Here is a 20,791-nt window from a genome sequence, read left to right as displayed (position 1 = left end):
AAAACAAAAACATATAACTTGATTTCATGCTTTATCAACAGCCTATTTCATGTTTTATCAACATTCTAGGGAAATTTAGTTAAGTAAAAAATGGTGTACCCTTCAATTAAAAGTCGGACATAAAAAATAAACAATTCAGATAATTAGATTTGATTGAGGGGGCAGCTTGATAGCCTTCACATGCCATCCCTTTCTTTCCCTCTTTAAAGCTCTCTATTGCTATATATATGATACGGTGGTGCATGTGCAACCAAAGCTTTGAATCATAATAAAGAAGGGCTGCTAACTTACTATTAGACTACTAGTACCAGCTGGCCTGAATGAAAGTTTGGGAGATAGAAGCCTAGACTAGAGAGGAGGCCCAATGGGCATTGCAATGGTCCTCCTCCATATCCATTATCCATTATCCATAAAAGGGTTAAAAGCTTACAATTATTCATAATAATTCATAGGCAGCAAGCAAATGCATATGCTGATATGTAATTATGTATGCATTGCCACATATCCTGTTTCCTTTTTTAGGCCTTGGGAGCCATCCATTCCATCCATTCATCATTGAATCCCATGTGGCATGTGCCCACTCTCTCTTCTCTTCTTCCATCCCCATACCTCCCTCCCTCTCCTCCATTCAATAACAACTAATAAAATTCAATTCAATTCCATTCTCTCTCTCTCTCTCTCTCTCTCTCTCTCTCTCTCTCCATTACCCAATTCCACAATAATCCAATTTCTCTCTACTTTCTAGGGTTTTGAAATCGGAACCAAAGCTAAAGCTGCTCGCCTCCTCAGAATATACACACATACCCACATTTCAGCAATAGGGAATCCAATCCTTCACCTTTTCTTTTTCAGAAAAGAATATTATTAGAGAAAGAGAGAGGCAGGCGGGCAGGCAGGCTCCTCTCCCATCCATTCCAATTCATGGTCTTTGCTCTCCTCCCAAGGCTTTTACTGCAGAAAGAGAAAATGGGTTTCTAGAGAGAGAAAGTGGTGGTCTTGGTGCCACTATGTTAGAGGAATTGTCAGAGTGATAGATAGATAGATATGTTGGCAATGGAGAAAGATTTTGATGCTAAGTTGAAGATTCAGGGGACTTCTTCTAATGCTGCCAATAACAATAATGTTCCAAGATCCAAGAGCTTTGCTTTCAGGGCTCCCCAAGAGAATTTCACCATTCAAGACTTTGAATTGGGCAAGATCTATGGCGTTGGCTCCTACTCCAAGGTCCGCTTTTAATTTGCTCATTTTTTTGGTTCCTATTGTTTTGATTTTGTTAAGGTCTTTTGTCATCTGGGTTTTGTTGTAGATTGGTGGGATGCCATATTTTTGTTTAGTAGTTGTGTTTGCATGGTGTAATTGATATGTAAATTAATGAGTTGCATGTGCTGTAAATTTTGTTGGGTCTTTTGGCATTTTTTAATAAGAGTTGTTGGCATTCTATAGATGCTATTCACTTCTAGATTGTATTAATTTGTTACAAGCCTTGTAAGGTCTGGTTTGAGGGGAGGCCCTGTTTTTGGTTATATCTTTTTCTACCTTTCTTTGAGTAAACTAATGAACTAATTGCAAAAGTCTTACGGTGTAATGGAAGGGGAAAAAGAACTGTTATATGGTTTGATCAGTTTCCTAGAGTTGGGATACTTGAGTACATTGGTTCTTACTCAAACCTGCATTTGGTTGGTGTGAGGTTATAGTAAATTAAAAGACATAGGATTTTTAGTCAGTCAATATGTTATCATGCTGGTATGTCTCAGAGTGACATGGAGGTTACCTGAAATTTTGTTATGGGGGTGATATTTTATCAATTTGCTTGAATATTTGGTGCGTGAAACTGACACAAATTTTAAGCATTTTATATTTTCGATAAAACTGTAGATAGTGTATATTATTCTATATGATTTTTTTTAATTATTTGGTTTATTTTGTACGACCTCTCTCTCTCCCTCCTCCCCTCTACCGTCTTCGTCTCTTTCTCTTTCTCTCTGACACAAGCATATGCCTGGAGATTTTAATGTTATATGTTGTCAATTTGTCCTTTATTCCATTTGCCCTTTCTCATAGTTTTTTGTTTTGTTTTGTGGTTATATGGTTTTTGGTAATGAACATGTTTCAAAACTTATAATCGATGAAAGAATTTATTCATGATACTCTACATGAGGTTTCTGAACTGTTTACGATGCTTAAAATTTCTAGGATTCTTATTCGTCTCTTATTGTCAATAAATTTCAGGTTGTGAGAGCAAAGAAGAAGGACACAGGAGATGTCTACGCTTTAAAGATCATGGACAAAAAATTCATCACCAAAGAAAATAAAACAGCTTATGTGAAGCTGGAACGTATTGTTCTTGATCAGCTAGATCATCCAGGCATCGTGCGACTATTTTTTACATTTCAAGATACCTTTTCACTGTGTAGGTATTCTTAGTTGTAACCTCTTCAAAGTCTATGTTTTCTGTATTTGATTCAGATTCACTTATTTCCTTATGGGTCAGTGTTTTTTATTTTCTGTTATTTATTGTATGTTTGCCCATTCTGGAATCTCATTGACACTGGTCTCTTTTATTTTTTGTGAAGACATGGCACTTGAATCCTGTGAAGGTGGTGAACTTTTTGATCAAATAACTAGGGTAAGCTTTAATCTAAAAAGCTTATAGCATGTGCTTTCCATGTTATTTTGGAATTACCTCTGCATCTACTTTTTCATGAGAAGAATTCATTTTATGATGAGATTTTTCATACTTATTTACATATCAATATGGTGAATATGTATTTCGTTCTTGAAATTTCATTACCTTTCCAAATTACTGTGCTGATCTAGCATGACTTCTTCTTTATTTTTTAGCTCAAAATATGTTTTTGCCAAAGTACCTACTTGCATGATGTTCCTAATTTCTAGTATCAAAATATTATGTTTTATCAAATATGTTAACATGCTTCCAGTTCATGGTGCTCATCTCCTTCTAGATTGCCATTCTACTGTATCCACTATTTTGTTAAATTGTGTACAGAAAGGTCGTCTGTCTGAGGATGAAGCTCGCTTCTATGCAGCAGAAGTTGTAGACGCACTTGAATACATACACAGTATGGGATTGATACATAGAGATATAAAGGTATATTCTTAAGAATATACTTGTGCAATTTAAGGTCATGTGAACATGCTAATGAATTTTTTAATGGCAGCCAGAGAACTTGCTACTTACATCAGAGGGTAATATCAAGATTGCTGATTTTGGAAGCGTAAAGCCTATGCAGGATAGCCGAATTACAGTTCTTCCAAATGCAGCATCAGGTATGTTTATAATTTTAATCAGGCAATGGCTGCATGGTTCTGTTTTTTGAGTAATATGATGAAATTGTTTTGTTGATGCCTTGTCTAGATGATAAGGCCTGCACATTTGTGGGGACAGCTGCATATGTCCCTCCAGAAGTCCTGAATTCTTCTCCTGCAACTTTTGGGTAAGGGACTTGTGAGAAGTCACTGAAGCTTGGTACTTTTTTTTTTTTTTTTTCTAAATGAATTCTTAAGCTTAGTGTAAAGCTTGTAGATTTTTTTTACTATTTTTGGCAAGTAGTTTGTCTTTTGTCTTTTTTTTTTTTTTTCCCCTCAGTTTATTTTGTCTGTTCTTAATAGTAACTGACCTATGTAGGATAACATTTTTTTTTGCTCGTTTGAACATATCAAAACAGAAATGACCTCTGGGCACTTGGCTGCACCTTGTACCAAATGCTTTCAGGAACTTCTCCTTTCAAAGATGCAAGCGAGTGGCTTATTTTCCAAAGAATTATAGCAAGAGATATTAGGTTTCCAAATTATTTTTCAGAGGAAGCTAAAGACCTTATTGACCGGCTACTGGTAAGCTACTAACTTATGCTTATCGTCAATCTAACTTCTGTTAGTAATCCTGCTAGGGGCTTACTCCCCCCTTTAAATATTTCTTTCCTCTCTATGCAATAACTTTTCTTTTGTTGATGATATCCTTTTTAAAATGGTTATGCTGCAGGATTTAGATCCTTGCAGGAGACCAGGTGCTGGACCTGATGGTTACGCTGCACTGAAGATGCATCCTTTCTTTAAAGGAATTGACTGGAAAAACATAAGAGGCCAAACCCCTCCAAAACTTGCGTTGGAGACAGGGGTATGGCTTTTTTATTTTTGTTTTAAACTGTTAATACAGAGAAATCCAACTCTTCCTTATTGTTCCTTTTTTGCTGGAGCATTCTTAGATAGTCTCTCAAAACATTGTATGTTATGTTTTTCATGTTCAGTCAGGTGAGGGTGATGATGGTCGTGATAATTCATGGAACCCTTCACATATTGGAGATGGTGCAGCAAGGCAAAATGAGGGTAACAGTGGTGCCACATCTTCTTCTGAAGCTGGCCATGTAACTAGGCTTGCTTCAATTGACTCCTTTGATTCAAAATGGTATTGTCTCAACACCTCCACTTCATGCTTAGCAACACTTATGCTTCAACTTTGAGTGACCAAGATTCTTTTTCTTGCAAATTCTGTTGTGAACTCTGGGGTAATAATAAATGCAATGTTATTCTTGTTTCTTGGCAAGAATCTCAGATCTAAAAGTATGTTCGAATGAAATGATTGGACTTGATTTTAAGTTTGCCATGTATTTTTCTGGAATTAGATACTACGTGGGATTCCCTGGTACTGACGCTCATTTAATTAAATTTGGAGTTGTTAGGTTCTTTATGACCTGTAAGTTTTTCTAAGACAGAATTCAAGGAATATTTGCACTAGTTTTTCAGATTTACTAGTTAATGCTTCTGCAGTGGTAGTCCTGATTATATGGTTCTCCATCTGCTGGAGTGATAAGTAATGTTTGTTTCTATAGTATTTTAAGGATTAGTAATGTTTCTTTCTATAGCATTTTAAGTATTTCCTTTCTTCCCTAATTACTTCCTGAATTCCTTGCAGAGTTTATGATATTGCATTTTCTGTTTCTGTTATGAAACCCACATTGATCTATTAATCTGTTTATTACCATGTTAACAGGCAACAATTCCTTGAGCCTGGGGAGTCTGTTCTTATGATCTCAATGGTGAAGAAAATTCAAAAACTGACGAGCAAGAAGGTGCAGCTTATCCTCACCAACAAGCCAAAATTGATTTATGTGGATCCTGCAAAGCTGATGATGAAAGGGAATGTAGTTTGGTCTGACAACTCTAATGACCTCAGTGTCCAAGTCGCTAGTCCTTCACAGTTCAAGATTGTTACGGTATGCCGTCCCCATTCTGTTTTCTCTCAATTGCATATATTCTTCAGTCAGTGTATCCTTTTATATTTTGCAGTATGGCTCCACCATTGAGAAGATTTGTTTTTATAATGTACAATAATGCTAGGGTCACCAAATGTGTTCATCAAATAATGCCTCAATATGCATGTCAATATCTTACATTTTAGAAATAATGAGGTTGAGAGTGGGCCCAGATTGGAATAAATGAAACACTGCCACACCATTTGGTAAACAAATTTAGTGACACTAGCAGTACCATTAGATGTATGTACAATTTATGTAATTATTCAGTCTGGGGTTGATGAAATTGTTTCTCAAGTCTCTTAAGTAGCTGCATTTTATTTCTTCTTTTGCTGATACAATTTATGTTATTATTCAGCCAAAAAAGGTACTGTCATTTGAGGATGCAAAACAAAGAGCATGGCAGTGGAAGAAGGCAATTGAGGGGCTTCAAAGTAGGTGAAATCTGTACGTGGTTTTGACAGACACATTCTTTGGATGTTATGATATTGTAGAGGAACACGGATGCCCCCGATAGTTATTTATTTAACGAAGAGGTTGGAGTCTGCGGATTCATCTTTTCCATGGTGCAAAGCTACCGTCCCTCTAAGTGCCTAGAACCAAGCATGTGACAAGGGGTTTTCGGTCCATTTCATGCTTTGTATGGCATAATTTTGTACTATGTGAGGTCCTAATTGTAGGGTCTGTAAAGGGGCTGGGATGATTTCTTGTTTATTGTATTTAAGACCACCATCCATTAATGAAAGTTTCAAATATCTTTACATCAAAGAGAAGATATATCTAAGAAACCAAATGAAGAATGAGATTGTTTGTTTTGTTACCTTTTTTTCTTGCTTACAAGGGAAATCAAACCTAAGATTAAGCATCCTGATACTTGGCTTGACTCGGCTCGTGTACTCTAATTGGGAAATTCTCTTTTATGTTACTTTTAATATTTTAAGTACTGGACTGTAATTTACACTGTGATTAACAATTGGATTCCTGCAACGCTTCTGGGTTAGACTTTAGTGTAATTTATATACCTATTCATTATTCATGGGAACTTGTAGACTGAAATAAGGCCGACTTAAATAAACCTCATCTCTTGTATTCCATGACCCTCTGGTACATCTTCCACAAAAATGGGTGCCAGTAATGATTCATGTACCTGGTGCTTTTTCAAAGCTTTCTTATTTATTTCTACAAGTTTTCCTTCTTTTTAGACTGCACGCATCCCTTGTTTATTTGGAAGCACGAGATCGAAGAAAAAGTATAATATTAATAGAGTTCAGATTCATGGAGATCATGCATGGTTTTAGCATCACCCAATATACTCTCAGATTGAAATCTCAGAGTCAGTAAGCTGTCTCAGATTTCTGTCATCAAAGTACACTTTGAAGTGGTTTAATAGTGTCCAGATGATTATCTGAGTCATTATTTCCATGACTTATTATTATACATGCAGTTTTGACATAGTCTAACATGAACTGCAATTAATTACTCAAGAGATCAATATTGACGACTGGAGAGCAATGATAATGCACCACGCTTCCTGGTTCAACTAATCCTGATTTTTTATATGTTTATAGTCTATATATAATATTCACAACCGCAAATGTTGGATGATAAACAAGTCAATTTATACTTTTCCAGAGAGAATCACTATTCATATCACTGAAACAGGATGCTCGATCTGTGTAACTTTTATATTTTCATATATTGAATTTTACCGGTCTTCCAAACTATAATTTAATAATGAAAGGCCTGCAGTGTAGTCAAAGGGATAAGCTCTATACAAGTGGCTTGTAGTTCTTACTGGCTTCATTATTTTGTAGCTACTTTTTTTAGTCCATCACGACCATGACTGCGAAAAAAGTTTCAGAATGCTTGGTTATGGTGGGTTTGATCTCCCTACTATTTGTTTCTTCATTTTCTTTACCAGTAAACTGGAGATCTTTGAGTTTAATCAAAGAAGTAAACCGCAAAGGACCATACATTGGCCTCATCACAGTGTATCCACCAGAAGAGGCTGCTTTTTTTCATACTGGGGCTTTTAAGCCTAATAAAAAACATCCTTTTGTGGATCTCTCAGGTTGGTATAGTTATCTTTTCTCTGCTGACTGCTCCTTTCCTTCTTTTTTTTTTTTTTTTTTTTTTCTCACCCTTAACAAGAATTGCATATTATGGCTTAGTTAATCCAAAAGGCAGTGTGGTGTTGCAGGTCGGAGATTCCGGGTGGGAAAGGTCCATGACAAGAAAGTCATCTATGTGAGATGTGGAGTTGGAATGGTAAACCATGCTTTTCTACTGTTCCCTAATGCACCAAATTTTAGCTTTCATCTTGTCATTTAGCATGGAAACTATGGTTTTTAGGATCCAGAATGACATAACAGTCTCAGAGCTTCTTAGAGTGAGACTATTTAATGCATACAAGTTACTAAGCAGTTATCATACAGACCATATAATGTTAACTGCACAAATGTAAGCCATCAGAATGTTTCATCTCTTGATGAAAAAACTTTCAATCAGGTGAATGCTGCTGCAGCAACACAGCAAATTCTGGATCTGTTTGATATTGTGGGAGTTGTCCACTTTGGCATAGCTGGCAATGCCAATAATTCCATGTCAATTGGTGATGTTACCATTCCTCAACAGTTTGTTCACACTGGCATCTGGGAGTGGGTGGTAAAGTATATTCTAAACCTTCATCTTTTTATGTGCTTCTACCATTTGTTTTTCCTAATAACAGAATTCTTACTGACAGAACCCAAATGGAACTTTGGATTCCGATGATATCGCCCACTTGGACTTTGAAAGATACAATGTACCAGAAGGAGGACATAACCTGTTGGGAGACATTGGATTTAGTTATGAAGTCTTTTTTGAGTCGGGGAAGCCCAACACTGCTCAGCCGTTGGTTTGGGCAAACACTACTCGGCAGTGGCTTCAGCTTGCTGCCCACTTGGAGGTCAGATGTCCATATCACCTCATTCTACTTGAACCTTTTCCGGGGCAAACTGAAAGTTACACAAAAGATTAAAAGAAACAATCAATAAGTTGAACTGTTTTCTATAAAGCCTCTCAGTAAATTTCCTGAAAACTAACTGTGACTTCTGTCATATTACTTCAGAGGATTGAACTGAACCAATGTGTGAATACAAGTGTGTGTCTGCCACAGATGCCTAAGCTAGTTGTTGGTCTTAGGGGCTCAACAGCCAACATTTTTGTGGACAATGCAGCTTACAGGGGCTTCCTGTTTCAAACTTTTCGAGTTTCATCTGTGGACATGGAAAGTTCAGCTGTAGTAATGGTAAATCTCAAAGTGCTGAATCTCTTACCCTTCTTTTTGATTGCTTTTGATGTAGGCTAATAATTGGTGACTGTAGGCTATTGTTGGTTGACACCTGATATCCCAGATATTCTAATTCTGCATAATTTTCCTTAAACCACAAACTAGATGAATCTTAACATGGATTGGCCTATTACTATACTTTTAGTTTGACCATAATGCACCTCTACCCGTCCTAAACCTTCACCTGATGAGAGGTCACACACTCTAAATGCATGCGAAGAGTTCCGATAGATATATACCAGTAACTCAACCAATTAGAGGGCAGTTACTAATTTTGTAGTTTATACATAGCCTGCAGAGTCTAACATTTTTGTTACTTTCCTCCCTAGTTCTCTAGGAATGGTCAAGCATTTCATATAAATGTGTACTATTCATTTTATATACTGGCAAAAAATTCATATGATCTACAAAATAGCTAATAAAGGTGGTGATCATGGCAGACAAGCTTGTCAAATGGATTCCCAGTGATTGTCATCCGAGGGCTATCAGATCTAGCAGGAGGACAAGCAGGACATAACTCAATTAACACCTTTGGGCCTCTTGCAGCTATAAACGCTTGCAAGGTCGTTGTACAATTTATCAAGGAGCTGCCAGGGGCAGGGGATGTATATTGAGTGCATTGACAGTTGAGAACCTGGTTTGTTATTAGTGCACCATAGAACCCGCCAAGTATGATAAGAGCAACAATAAATTACTACAGGCCAGTAGTTAGGTCATGAAGTTTTCCTCAAAATGGTTTGTGTTCAAACCATTATTAATAGTGAAACTGTTCTATTTAAAGTTTTAAACCTAATATAGTAAGAAAAACATGTTCTAGTGCTCTTGACTTAGACTTCCTTTTGTTGCCCAATTGATGACTTCAGAGTATAGCACTTTGTATGGATCACAAGTAAGTAGTATGGTTTAATCAAGACTCTGTATGGTCATATGCAAGCTCATTATCAAATTTTAATGGTTGATAGGCAATGGCGGATCCAGAAATATTTTTTAATGGGACAAGATATTAGTGCTAATTGGTTACTAATAGCTATTATGTTTTCATTCCTTTAAGGGTGTTTTATAGAACAAGAATAAATAAATGAAAAACTAAAGATGCTCATATACAAACCATAAATACTCAAGAGTCATTAGGATTAAACATTAAAAAAAAAAAAAATCAACCTTTGCTCTTAAACAATAGATTCTAAGGCAATGCCAATAAACCTTTTATGATTTTATCTATGAATTAGTTTATGAGAGGGCCCAACCCAACACCCAAAGTCTCACTTAAAGCAAATAACACCATAATGGAGCATATCAAGTGATAGGTGGCTGCTTGGAGAGGAGAAAATATGGAACTTAGGGGGAAAAAGTCAGAACTCATTAGAAGAATTGCAAATTTGCAAGAATCATGGATGAGCCAATTAGTAAAAGAATAGCCTCCTCCCAAACACATGATGTGCTCAACTGCGCCCTCTCTTCACCTTAGCCTCTTTGAGGCATTTCTGTAAACATCTTGCCTCCAAAATTTAACAAACAAACTATGAGTCATGAGGTCAAAGCTTCTACATCTAGGGGAAGAAATATGAATTCATGGAGTCAATTGACCCCATTTGCACCTTGCTAGATCCTCCCCCGTTGGTAGGGGTGGTCATGAGGGTAAACAAAGTAGACAACCGCCTCAGACTCCAAAATGTTGAGGGCCCCTAATAAATTTATTTTTATACTTATATACTATGTTAAGCCTAAATAATGTATATTAAGCGTCGAGAGTCCAATTTTTATGGTTCATCTCAAACCCCATGTTCTTAGGGCTGTCCTTGATAGTCGAGGCATTTGATGCATGCTTGATCACAGTGCAAGTATATGCATATATTTAGACAATATTGCTTGAGATTGTGACCAGTAGTGCTCTGTTTTGATTGAATTGTGTGAGATACCATCACAAGAGAAAGGATACAAAAGTAGGATTTTCATGCAGCATGGACTAGCTAGGGAAAAGAGAGTTCAATACTTCTGGGCTTGGATGTTTTCCACCAGACAAAAGGAAACAGCTATATAGGCCAGCCATACAGGTCATCAAGCTGAAGTGGTGGTTAACTACTCTAATGATTGTTTTAATCACGGCATGTAATCTCATGTCATGGCGAGTCATATCATCGAGTATGAATGAATGAATTACATTGTTTATCATCTCTTTAATAGAAATGTAATCTATTTATATTTCACTTCTTTTTATCAAAGAAGTAGTACACCAGTATTTAATTCGTAATTCATACTCTAAATTAATTTGATGTCATATTCTAAATTAATTCAACAATTATGAATTTACGATTAATCTAAATTATTAATTAAATAATTTTTTCTTTTCTGGGAAAAAATAAAATATTGTTTACATTTCAGATATTTGACAAGTGCCCGATACACGTGTGAGAATCCTATAAATGATTAAAAAAAAAAAACATGTATAGTGTAGCCGTAGGGAGGTTAGGTGGGTGGTGAATCTGCAGAGTCGCTGAGAGAGGGCACACCAGCTCGCCAGTACGCCACTTGCGATCTTACTTTCGTTAGTTTTTGTTTTTGGGTCAAACTTCGCAACCCACAAAAAAAAAAAAAAAACACATAGAATTCAATCACTCACAAAATTCATATGCACCTCTCCGTCTCTGCGTCTCATTGAGCAAATAATTCAAAGAGGAAACGAAGAAGGAGCTTTTCTTCTTTCTCTGTTTAAAAATAAATTATGGCGCTCTCACGGCTTCGACACCCAGTGATCTCTCGCTCTCCTTCTCTCTTGAGAGCTCGCCTTCTCTCCTCACCCACCAGATCACTCACTCGGTATCCCCTCTCTCTCTCTCTCTCTCTCTCTCTCTCGTTCTATGCCAATCAGTACGATACGTTTGCTCATTTCATGAACTATATGGAATGGTTTTTTAAGTATATGATTGCTTTACCTGAAATGGGTTGGTGGCAGATTGTTTGTAGTATTGGTATTTGATTGAATTTAGCTCGGAATGATGTGAATTCTGAGGTTTGGGGTGTTGGGGATTGGCGGGTATGTGCTAGAGTGGCTTTGGATTGTCAAAGTTATTGTTTTGAGCTAGAAGAACACCGTTTGTAATTGAAAATTGGGAATTGTCATGCAGGACTAGTTGTTTATGATTTGAGTCATGAGAATGTGTGTTCTCTGTTTATGAAATAGTAATGGGTTTTAGTGATTTTGCTAATTCGAGAAGGTGTTAGTTGTTAAACCAGTTCTGTTTCATGAAGTTGCTGATTAAACTTGACCCTATGGATTGGATCGACTTTTAAGATCAAGAATTCAAATAATGAACCTATGTACATTTTAGTCAGTTGAACTAATAAACCTATAGACCACTACTATGACCCCTGCCTTAGAAAATCTATAAATCACGACTCCTAAAACATAATAAACTTAAAAAAAAAAAAAAAAAAAAGGCAAACTAGAAGCATACTAACTTAAAGAGAACAGAAAATAGAACTCAACGCGAGCATACTTGATTATGAAGTTTCCCAAGTGGTTTCCATCTTACAAGAATGTAGTTTAAAAGAAATTATGAGAATATATTATAAATGCCTGTTTAAGGGTCTTTCATGTTTTATACCTTCTTTTCCATACATTTGATGAGAAAGAAAATTACATTCCCATGTATTTCGAATTGACATGTTGTGTTCCAGTAGGGTAGTCCAAATAAGCCTAATCTATATTGCGGGTGAAGCAGCCCATCTTTGTTTTCTAATCTAAATTCTTTAGGGCTTTGTAGAAATTTTTTTTTTTTTTTGCATTTTTTAATCTTTCGAGTATAATTCTCATGTACATGGCTGTGCCCTTTAGGTGCCATTTTAATAAATTTCTTACTTGTTAAAGAAAAATAAAGATAACTTGAAGCATCATTTTATGGTATTATATTTTTCTTTACTAGTAGATGGTGCTATCGCATTTTTGGTCATTGATTTTTAAGTAACTTTGGTGTGCTGATTCTCTTCTTTTATGGGCACTGGACTTGTGTCATTGCTTTTAAATATTTAATGCGTGTTGAATAAAATACCTTCAATGCAGAGCTGCATGGCTGAGCTATTTAATCCCTATTATTGCTTGATGATGCAGGACTTTCAGTGTGCAAAATTCTACTGCGGGTGGTGATAATACACTGTTAAGGTCTGTAGTTGTTGACTTTTCATGTGTATAAATCTATTCTTGCGAAATTCAGAACTGGTTGCATAGTTCTGTAACCCATTATCCACCAGCATGGGATGACGATTATTTATACTGCATTAAGTTCTTGATGTTTCTTATTTTTTTATAAGAGTTCTTGATATTTAATTTGAGGCTAGTGGCTTATCATCTTCCAATGAGATGAGCTTATATTGATGAGCACTTTTCTTCATTAAAATAAGAGGGAATTTTTGTTTGGATTGGACATGTTAGCATCAAAGTTGAAACTAAAAATCATGGATCAAGATTGTCATCCTTAGAGCCAAATCAACCCGACGTCATAGATCTTCTCTGATTCATCTAAATATGTATGTCTGTTTGTCTGGATTTTTTGCATACACTCAAGTACATACTTATTCAAGCTAGGTCTAGTTGGGTTGGGCTATTGCTTGGTTCCCTAGTTATTTTCATTCTCTCTCTCTCTCTCCACTGATAAAGAAATTCATCAGGCCTACATCTTTGTCCATGCTCACTGGAGTTCCGGATAAATTATCAAAGCTCAAGGTTAGTGTTTGAAATGCATATTAGTACATACCTATTCATAGGTAAAGTGTCCGCTGACATTGTTATCATTTTCAGCCTTCGATGGGTGTCAAGTATTACTCAACTGCAGGTATGGCTATTTCATTTAGTTACAAATCTCTTCTATTAAAAAGATTTAGGATTCTTAGTATTGTGGTTCCGGTGTTCCCCATTTGGTTTCTTAAAATTTCAAAACAAGTATCAGTTCAGTTTTATTGGGGGCCAAATACATTGGTTTCGAACTGGTACTCTCCCTAGCCATTATGGTGGTTCTTTTAGCCTGTAATGAAAATTTAGTTATGGGATCATTTATTATGCTTGTGTACGATTGTCAACGAATAATGCTTTTATCACCAAGTTGATTTTCATTACAGATCCTTTGCATACTGTCCTGGGGATGCCTGCATTGTCTCCAACAATGGTAAGAATGCAGGAAACAATTTTAATTCTAGATATCTGCCTCTTTTCCCCCCGTATTTTTTATTTGTGAGGTTTCTTACTTGTCTCTCTTACCTATTAATAACTTACCATTTTACCTGGTAGAATCAAGGAAACATTGCAAAGTGGAGGAAGAAAGAAGGAGATAAGGTAAGTTCTACCAAAATGTTCATAAAATGAGGATTTCAGGTATTGTTTCATGTGGGCTGTTTTAGTCAGTGCAGAATAATATATCCTTTCTTTGGATAGGCAGATAACAATATATGGTTGCATCATTAATTTTGGTCTACTGACTGATTTTTTAATCTAACAGATTGAAGTGGGTGATGTACTATGTGAAATTGAAACTGACAAGGCTACTCTTGAATTTGAAAGTCTTGAAGAAGGGTAATTCTTATTCTTATTTTATAATTATGAACTTTTAATATTTGAACAGTATATGATGACTTGCATTAGCTTTGGAGTAATACATTATCTGGTTCCAATCTTCAAATCAGATGTTTTGCTTCGCACTGATGTATTATTATTATTTTTAATTTTATTGTTTTTGTTGTTGTTTTTGTTATTATTATTCTTCTCATCTTTGATGTTAAAATTTGTGAATACCCTTTTTAGCATTTTTTTTTTCTATTCCATAATTATGTCCTATGATGGTGCTTGTTTAATGTTCACTGTAGAGCACAAAAAACTATCTGAATGATGTGATTCTGACACATTCTAAAATGCTTATTGCACTGGTGCCTTTTTAGTTATACTTTCTTTTTTCTTTTGTAGGTTTCTAGCCAAGATACTGGTACCTGATGGTTCAAAAGATGTGCCTGTGGGACAGCCTATTGCAATAACGGTAACCTGGGATAACCCTTTAACCTTGATTGCTTTATTTCTTTTCTTGTGAAGACGCATATTCAGTTATACACATAACACACGCACACACATATATTTTGGAGTTTAATTGAATTGTTATGACAAAACAGTTATGCCATCCAATCAAACTTAGTGACATGTTTTTTTCTTCGATAAAAAATAATTTATTAGAAAAGCACCAATGGGTTGTTACCCAGGTAGTCAGGTACAGAAGAAGTATACTAATTTGTAATTATAAAAACGAAAAGAAGCCAGAAGCTCAAATAAAGGGTTCAATGAATTTGATGGTTTCCTATGTGACCATTCAAAAACTAATCAGGGTAATAACCCCTTAATTCCACCATAGAGAATTCTACCCCTTCAAAAGCTTTTCTATTCCTCTCGAGTAACAAACACCACTCTTCAGACTTCCTTGCTGAAACTTCTCTGGAACCTTCAATACCTGCCTCAAAGAAAATCATAAAGAGAGCCAGATATTGTCCAATTAATCCTGAAAAGTGAGAAAATAAATCCCCATAACTCCCATGCCACAGCATAATGTTAGAGGCAATTTAATGCCAAATTCACTTCTTCCTCTATTTGAATTTTTGGCGATACTTTTGCTTGCTGCTTAATAATTACTCCATGATGTCTCATATCTTGTACTAACTTCTAGTCTATATCTTTCAGACTGTAATAATTGTTTCATGGTGTAAGCATTTACCTTGATTATCACTCAAGCATTTAGTTGTAGACACTAATTGTTGGGCATTCACAAGGTTGAGGATGCAGATGATATCCAAAACATCCCTGCTAATATTGTGGGTGGATCTGAGGTGAAAGAGGACATACCACCACATCAGAATGCAAAAAAGGATGATGAAGTACAAGATACAAGTTCTGTGGGCATAAACACATCCGAACTTCCTCCTCACATTATCGTTGAAATGCCGGCTTTATCCCCAACAATGGTAAGGAGGTTTCAAATATACTTTCTGCTCAGATTATTTGACTGAATTTCCTTGTGTGGAGCTTAAGGCTGCTTTTCATGTCTTCCTTTTCAGAGCCAAGGAAACATTGCTACGTGGAGAAAGAAAGAGGGAGATAAGGTTAGTTATATTTAATGTAAGGTTTTGAATTTGCTTTTGGAATACATTTTTTATCTGAAGTCATTAGAACTGTTAAGTGTATCAACATTCATTGTTTTCTTGATCATTAATCAAACAGATAGAAGTGGGTGATGTGTTATGTGAGATAGAGACAGACAAAGCAACCCTTGAATTTGAATGTCTTGAAGAGGGGTAATATATACTTTTTTTCCCTCATGCTGAGTTTATCTATTGTAGAACACATGAAGTTTGGCTTATGTTAAATGCCACTGTGTCTTTACTGTATTATTTCCTTGGTTGCAGTCCCGAATGCCATTGATAAAAATTGTGACACTGAAGCAAGTGCTTGATAACTTACATGCTTTAATGCAGTTTTTTTATCTAGTTTTTTTATTTTCTAGGATGTGCTTTAATGTAGAATCATGATACCCATGGCTATGGGGATGAAGTGTCTTAATAACATTTGTCCATATGTGCTTAACATGGTAAATGGTATATAGGAATCATGCTTTTGTAAGCTAGTATTGAGTTGTCTAATCTGTAACTGTAAAGTGTTTAGCCAAGAAACATGAGGAATGTGGATTTTATTTGAATTTTATGTGGTGCATTGCAAGTTTTTCCCTTAGTTGTGTTGCATCGTATGCAGCTTTAGAAATATTGGTTCCAATCCTATCAACAATTTTCTTCAGATCTAGCTTCAAATTTTATTTTTTTCTTCAGATCATTCTGCTTTTCTGCTTTGGTGAATACACTGAAAATAAGTGATTTAATTATTGTTTATGAAGAAACTTTTTGGGGTAGTCCTGAACATTTTTGTTTAATGAAATGTTGGTTGTAGATACTTGGCAAAAATACTTGCACCAGAAGGTTCAAAGGATGTGGCTGTTGGCCAACCAATTGCAGTAACAGTAAGTGCAAAAATGCTTGTAGGACTGTATGATCTGTCTTTTACTTGTCCTGAGGAGTAATTTACATGTAAAGCCATTATAACATGGCAGCAAACTACTGTAAACCTATAATTTAAATTAGTAGCTAAATAATTTAGTTCTTTCAACCGTTATTATGAAATGTTATACTGACCTCATGATGTTAAACAGTTATTTTAGTGTCTTAATAATAATTCATATGAAAATGCTAATTCTGGCTTGTTTGGCAAGGTTGAGGATGCAGCTGATTTGGAAATTGTTAAGAATGCTGTTAGCAGTGGTTCGGCTGTCAAAGAGGAAAAATCAATCCACCAGGATACTAGAGATGGAATTGGAGCACAAAAAACCAGTAAGATCAGACTGATCAGCCCAGCAGCAAAGTTGCTAATTGCAGAATATGGATTGGATACGTTGTCATTGAAGGCATCAGGTGCTCGTGGTACACTACTGAAAGGGGATGTTTTATCTGCAATCAAGTCAGGAATAGGATCTTCAAAAGTTTCATCATCAATGGAGAAGACACCTCCATCTCCTCCAGTACATCCAAAGCCTTCTGCCGTACCATCACCAGCTTTTTCAAAGCAGACAGATTCTTTTGACAATTTTCCCAATACTCAAATTCGCAAGGTAGGTTTCATTGACCTGATAAGTAGATTTGGGTAAAAAAATTTGCTTTTTCTTTCAGTTTTGAACTGATTGATCAAATGCTCATCATCTGAGTAACTGACAAGTACTCGTCAAACTAAAACAAAATTACGTGCTAAAGGCAGCCATGCTTGTGGTACCAAGTGTAGAAATTTAAATCAACATGAATAAAAGGGCTGTTATGTTTTTGCATTTGCAAGCCTAAAAGCTCAAACTTTTGAATTATTGTGTCGATTACAGTTATTATACAGGTGCAACTTAATGTCATATATAACTAAACTATAACAAAAATAATCCAAGATGATTACAGAAGTGTGTGTGTGTGTGTGAGAGAGAGAGAGAGAGAGATGCACATAAGTACGTCCATACAAATGTATCTATGTATATATCTATAGAAACATATACCGAGACAATGAGATAAGTAAACATTCTGTTATAATTATCAATTTCTTTCTTATACTGCATAATGGATCCATTATTTTGGGTAAAATAAAACCTAGATTGTCCTAAATGTGATTGCATCTTGCTATGCATTGGTTTTACACCATTGCATATTTTTATAAGTGGTACATGTATTGTCTAATTCTTCAAAATTTTGTCTGGTATATTGCTTTATTCTTGACATGTCAATGCAAGTATCAATGTGCATTAAACCTACTAGCATTGTTGTATATTGTGTTATACAACCTGGTCTCAGCTATTACTTAGTAATTTAATATAGAATGTCTGTTTTGCTCAAGTTGTAGTTGAATGTATGGTGATGCTGTAAGATTCATAATTTGTTTTGCAGGTGATAGCTAGTAGGTTGCTGGAATCAAAACAAAACATACCACACTTATATTTATCATCAGGTAATGTAATTGGGTGAAGTCTTTATTTGTTAATATAATTTAGTGCTTATCTAAAAGTTGTTAATGCTGTCCATCAGATGTTATACTGGACCCTCTTCTTTCTCTTAGAAAAGACCTTAAAGGTATGGAGTATGAACTTCCAATTGTTACTTCTTATTTTTGACTCCTGAGCATTCTTGAGTCTTGCATACCATTTATTTATATCGTTTTCCTTAATTGCAGAGCAGCATAATGTTAAAGTTTCAGTGAATGACATTGTCATCAAAGCTGTAGCTGTTGCACTGAGAAATGTACCAGAAGCAAATGGTAATTACATATGAACATGTATTCTGGTTCAAACAAATTACATGATGAGCATACAATTTGTGGGGGAATGGGTGGGGTGGGCACAGGGAAAACTAGGAAATGCTTTTAGATGTAAAGCAGTCATCCAAAAACTCAAATTTGAAAGTTTACTTTTTTTAACTTGCCTACATCAAATTCTGTACCAGTCTCCCCTCATATTATATATATTGTTATTTTTAGTCTTGTTTTTCTTTTTCAATTCCATACTCTGAAACTGACTTCTATTCTCTATCAGATGTCAATAACACATTTATTATTTCAATACCTGACAGCTTACTGGAATGCTGAAAAAGGAGAAGTCTCTCTTTGCGATTCTGTTGATATATCAATTGCAGTGGCTACTGAGAAGGTAAAGTGCTGATAATTAGTGCTTAAAAGTATTATACCACACCCAATCACATGATAGGGTATTTTTTAGTATTTTTTTGATTAACCATGATATGGCATCGGTACAGGGTCTGATGACTCCGATTGTGAGGAATGCGGATCAGAAAACAATATCAGCAATCTCCACAGAGGTATTACAGTAATTTGAGTTGTTTTTAGTTTATTTATCCCAATCTGGATTCCCTCATTTTCTTTTCCTTTTATCTTTCTGAGGATGCGCTCACACTTATAAAACATGCACTAAATGTAATGTCCTCTGGCTTGCTATGCTTCTGTTAAATTAGAATAGTGAGGAATTGTGGCAAGTCAAATGATAATCAATGGAATATAAAATTATGAGTTGAGATTTGCTCTACGTCCATTATCTTTCTTATTATTTTTTCAATAATTTTAATTTGGGAAGTGAAGTCATATTAACATTTCTTCATATTTCAATTTGTTTGATGATATTTGCTTGCCAGGTTAAGGAACTAGCTGAAAAGGCACGGGCAGGAAAGCTTAAGCCAAATGAGTTCCAAGGAGGAACTTTCAGGTGAAATTTTTATTGTTATTCTTAGATGCTTTTAACCTTGTTCTTTTTAAATACAGTAGTTATAAACTATTTGTCTTGATCTTTATGCAGCATTTCAAACTTGGGGATGTTTCCAGTGGATCATTTCTGTGCAATTATAAACCCACCTCAGGTTCTCTCTCTCATATACGTTTAGCATGCACTTAGGATTTATTAACCTCTTCATTTAATAAAAAATATTACAGATTAATGAGAATAGGTTTCACATGATTCTGTAAACTGTTTTAATTTTCTAATCATTTTTAATTATTATTAAAAGTTTTTCTTGCTTTCTGCTAAATGTTTTTATTTTGAGAATGGGAAAAGTTTCTTTCAGCCTGACTTAAAGGAGAATTTTATCAGTTCCCTGCTGAATGTTGTTTATTTCTACACCATATTCATTTGGCTCCATTTTTCATAAATATATAAAATATTTCTGTTTTCATAAAGAATACAATAGGAGCCTTTTAGATACTTCACAATGTACAGATATGCTTGTGTTTGGTACCTCTCATATAAATTTGTCTTTTACTTCTTCAGGCCAGTATCCTTGCTGTAGGCAGAGGCAACAAAGTTGTCGAACCAATAATTGGAAGTGATGGTAAGATATTTGTTGCTTATTCTACTGTCGGTCTAAATTTTCATTCATTATGGAGTGGGCAAATAAAGTGAACTTCTTTTCTCCTTAGGAATTGAGAGGCCAGCAGTTGTCACTAAAATGAACTTGACATTATCGGCCGATCATCGTGTTTTCGATGGCAAAGTTGGAGGTAATGCGACAATCTTGATCCAAACTGAAGCTTAAAAAATAAAAAATGGATATGAGAGTACTGAATCTTATTGTCTTTCTGATACCATATGAACTGGCATATGCCAATCTATTTTCAGGTTCATTCCTCTCAGCATTACGCTCAAACTTCAGTGATATCCGAAGACTTCTTTTGTAATCATTGAAAAGAAAAGCCTCATTTAACTATGGGATTTTCCCATGAATAACGATGGTGGCAGCGGGATCTCTTTCAAGTCATTTGAGAAAATCACAATATTTTGTTCCCAGGATATCTATTGCCGCAGACATTCACATTTGTTGTGCCATCTTGGTTTGCAGATGTTTTGTTGTCGCATATCAAATTCAATTGTTTGGGACAGCAAAATCATCGAGGTACCAATTGGTGCAAAATTTTGCATGACTTCATATTGCAAATGTTGTCTTCTCTCTTTGACAAAGGGAATGAAATGATGTAAAAACGAGGCACAAAAAAGAGATTACGATTTTTCAAGAATAAATTTCATTTTTAATGTGCAGAATTCGGTCCTTTTCTTTGGCATTGAGGTATAGGCGTATAGCCCATTATCAT

The 20,791-nt window shown here is 35.5% G+C and overlaps 3 protein-coding genes across 3 annotated transcripts; all 3 read left to right on the top strand.

Moving 5' to 3' along the window:
* The first annotated feature begins 607 nt into the window (after nucleotides 1–607).
* On the top strand, nucleotides 608–6,229 carry LOC147290314 (3-phosphoinositide-dependent protein kinase 2-like). The gene is made up of 11 exons (XM_086238477.1): nucleotides 608–1,224; nucleotides 2,230–2,410; nucleotides 2,574–2,626; nucleotides 3,008–3,109; nucleotides 3,180–3,288; nucleotides 3,377–3,455; nucleotides 3,687–3,852; nucleotides 4,001–4,135; nucleotides 4,266–4,423; nucleotides 5,009–5,231; nucleotides 5,629–6,229. Exons 1-11 carry the CDS (start codon nucleotides 1,045–1,047, stop codon nucleotides 5,710–5,712), a joined length of 1,470 nt encoding a protein of 489 aa, XP_086094603.1. The 5' UTR covers nucleotides 608–1,044; the 3' UTR covers nucleotides 5,713–6,229.
* Nucleotides 6,230–6,730: 501 nt separating this feature from the next.
* LOC147290313 (bark storage protein A-like) lies at nucleotides 6,731–9,557 on the top strand. Its single transcript, XM_086236990.1, has 6 exons — nucleotides 6,731–7,341; nucleotides 7,471–7,538; nucleotides 7,779–7,934; nucleotides 8,014–8,217; nucleotides 8,380–8,559; nucleotides 9,042–9,557. The coding sequence occupies exons 1-6, from the start codon at nucleotides 7,110–7,112 to the stop codon at nucleotides 9,213–9,215; spliced, it is 1,014 nt and encodes a 337-aa protein (XP_086093116.1). The 5' UTR covers nucleotides 6,731–7,109; the 3' UTR covers nucleotides 9,216–9,557.
* A 1,518-nt stretch (nucleotides 9,558–11,075) lies between these two features.
* On the top strand, nucleotides 11,076–20,732 carry LTA3 (Dihydrolipoamide acetyltransferase, long form protein). The gene is made up of 23 exons (XM_086237757.1): nucleotides 11,076–11,418; nucleotides 12,710–12,760; nucleotides 13,267–13,321; nucleotides 13,397–13,430; nucleotides 13,714–13,760; nucleotides 13,883–13,927; nucleotides 14,091–14,164; nucleotides 14,552–14,621; nucleotides 15,400–15,591; nucleotides 15,685–15,729; nucleotides 15,848–15,921; nucleotides 16,568–16,637; nucleotides 16,887–17,282; nucleotides 18,091–18,151; nucleotides 18,229–18,273; nucleotides 18,374–18,457; nucleotides 18,769–18,845; nucleotides 18,952–19,014; nucleotides 19,345–19,415; nucleotides 19,506–19,566; nucleotides 19,974–20,034; nucleotides 20,123–20,203; nucleotides 20,322–20,732. The coding sequence occupies exons 1-23, from the start codon at nucleotides 11,324–11,326 to the stop codon at nucleotides 20,378–20,380; spliced, it is 1,911 nt and encodes a 636-aa protein (XP_086093883.1). The 5' UTR covers nucleotides 11,076–11,323; the 3' UTR covers nucleotides 20,381–20,732.
* The last annotated feature ends 59 nt before the right edge of the window (nucleotides 20,733–20,791 follow it).

This window comes from Dryas octopetala, chromosome 3, assembly GCF_963921425.1.
Source record: "Dryas octopetala chromosome 3, drDryOcto1.1, whole genome shotgun sequence".
NCBI lineage: Eukaryota > Viridiplantae > Streptophyta > Magnoliopsida > Rosales > Rosaceae > Dryas > Dryas octopetala.
Note: the sequence above shows the minus strand (reverse complement) of the source record. Positions and strands in the feature narration are given on the sequence as shown.

Excerpts from the sequence above, each read along its gene's own strand:
- LOC147290314 (XM_086238477.1), top strand. The coding sequence starts at position 1,045 with ATGTTGGCAATGGAGAAAGATTTTGATGCTAAGTTGAAGATTCAGGGG. Across the intron at positions 4,424-5,008 it reads GACTCCTTTGATTCAAAATG|GCAACAATTCCTTGAGCCTG; the intron begins GTATTGTCTCAA and ends CCATGTTAACAG. Across the intron at positions 5,232-5,628 it reads CACAGTTCAAGATTGTTACG|CCAAAAAAGGTACTGTCATT; the intron begins GTATGCCGTCCC and ends GTTATTATTCAG.
- LOC147290313 (XM_086236990.1), top strand. The coding sequence starts at position 7,110 with ATGACTGCGAAAAAAGTTTCAGAATGCTTGGTTATGGTGGGTTTGATC. Across the intron at positions 7,935-8,013 it reads CTGGCATCTGGGAGTGGGTG|AACCCAAATGGAACTTTGGA; the intron begins GTAAAGTATATT and ends TCTTACTGACAG. Across the intron at positions 8,560-9,041 it reads AAAGTTCAGCTGTAGTAATG|ACAAGCTTGTCAAATGGATT; the intron begins GTAAATCTCAAA and ends TGATCATGGCAG.
- LTA3 (XM_086237757.1), top strand. The coding sequence starts at position 11,324 with ATGGCGCTCTCACGGCTTCGACACCCAGTGATCTCTCGCTCTCCTTCT. Across the intron at positions 17,283-18,090 it reads CCAATACTCAAATTCGCAAG|GTGATAGCTAGTAGGTTGCT; the intron begins GTAGGTTTCATT and ends TTTGTTTTGCAG. Across the intron at positions 18,846-18,951 it reads TTGCAGTGGCTACTGAGAAG|GGTCTGATGACTCCGATTGT; the intron begins GTAAAGTGCTGA and ends GCATCGGTACAG.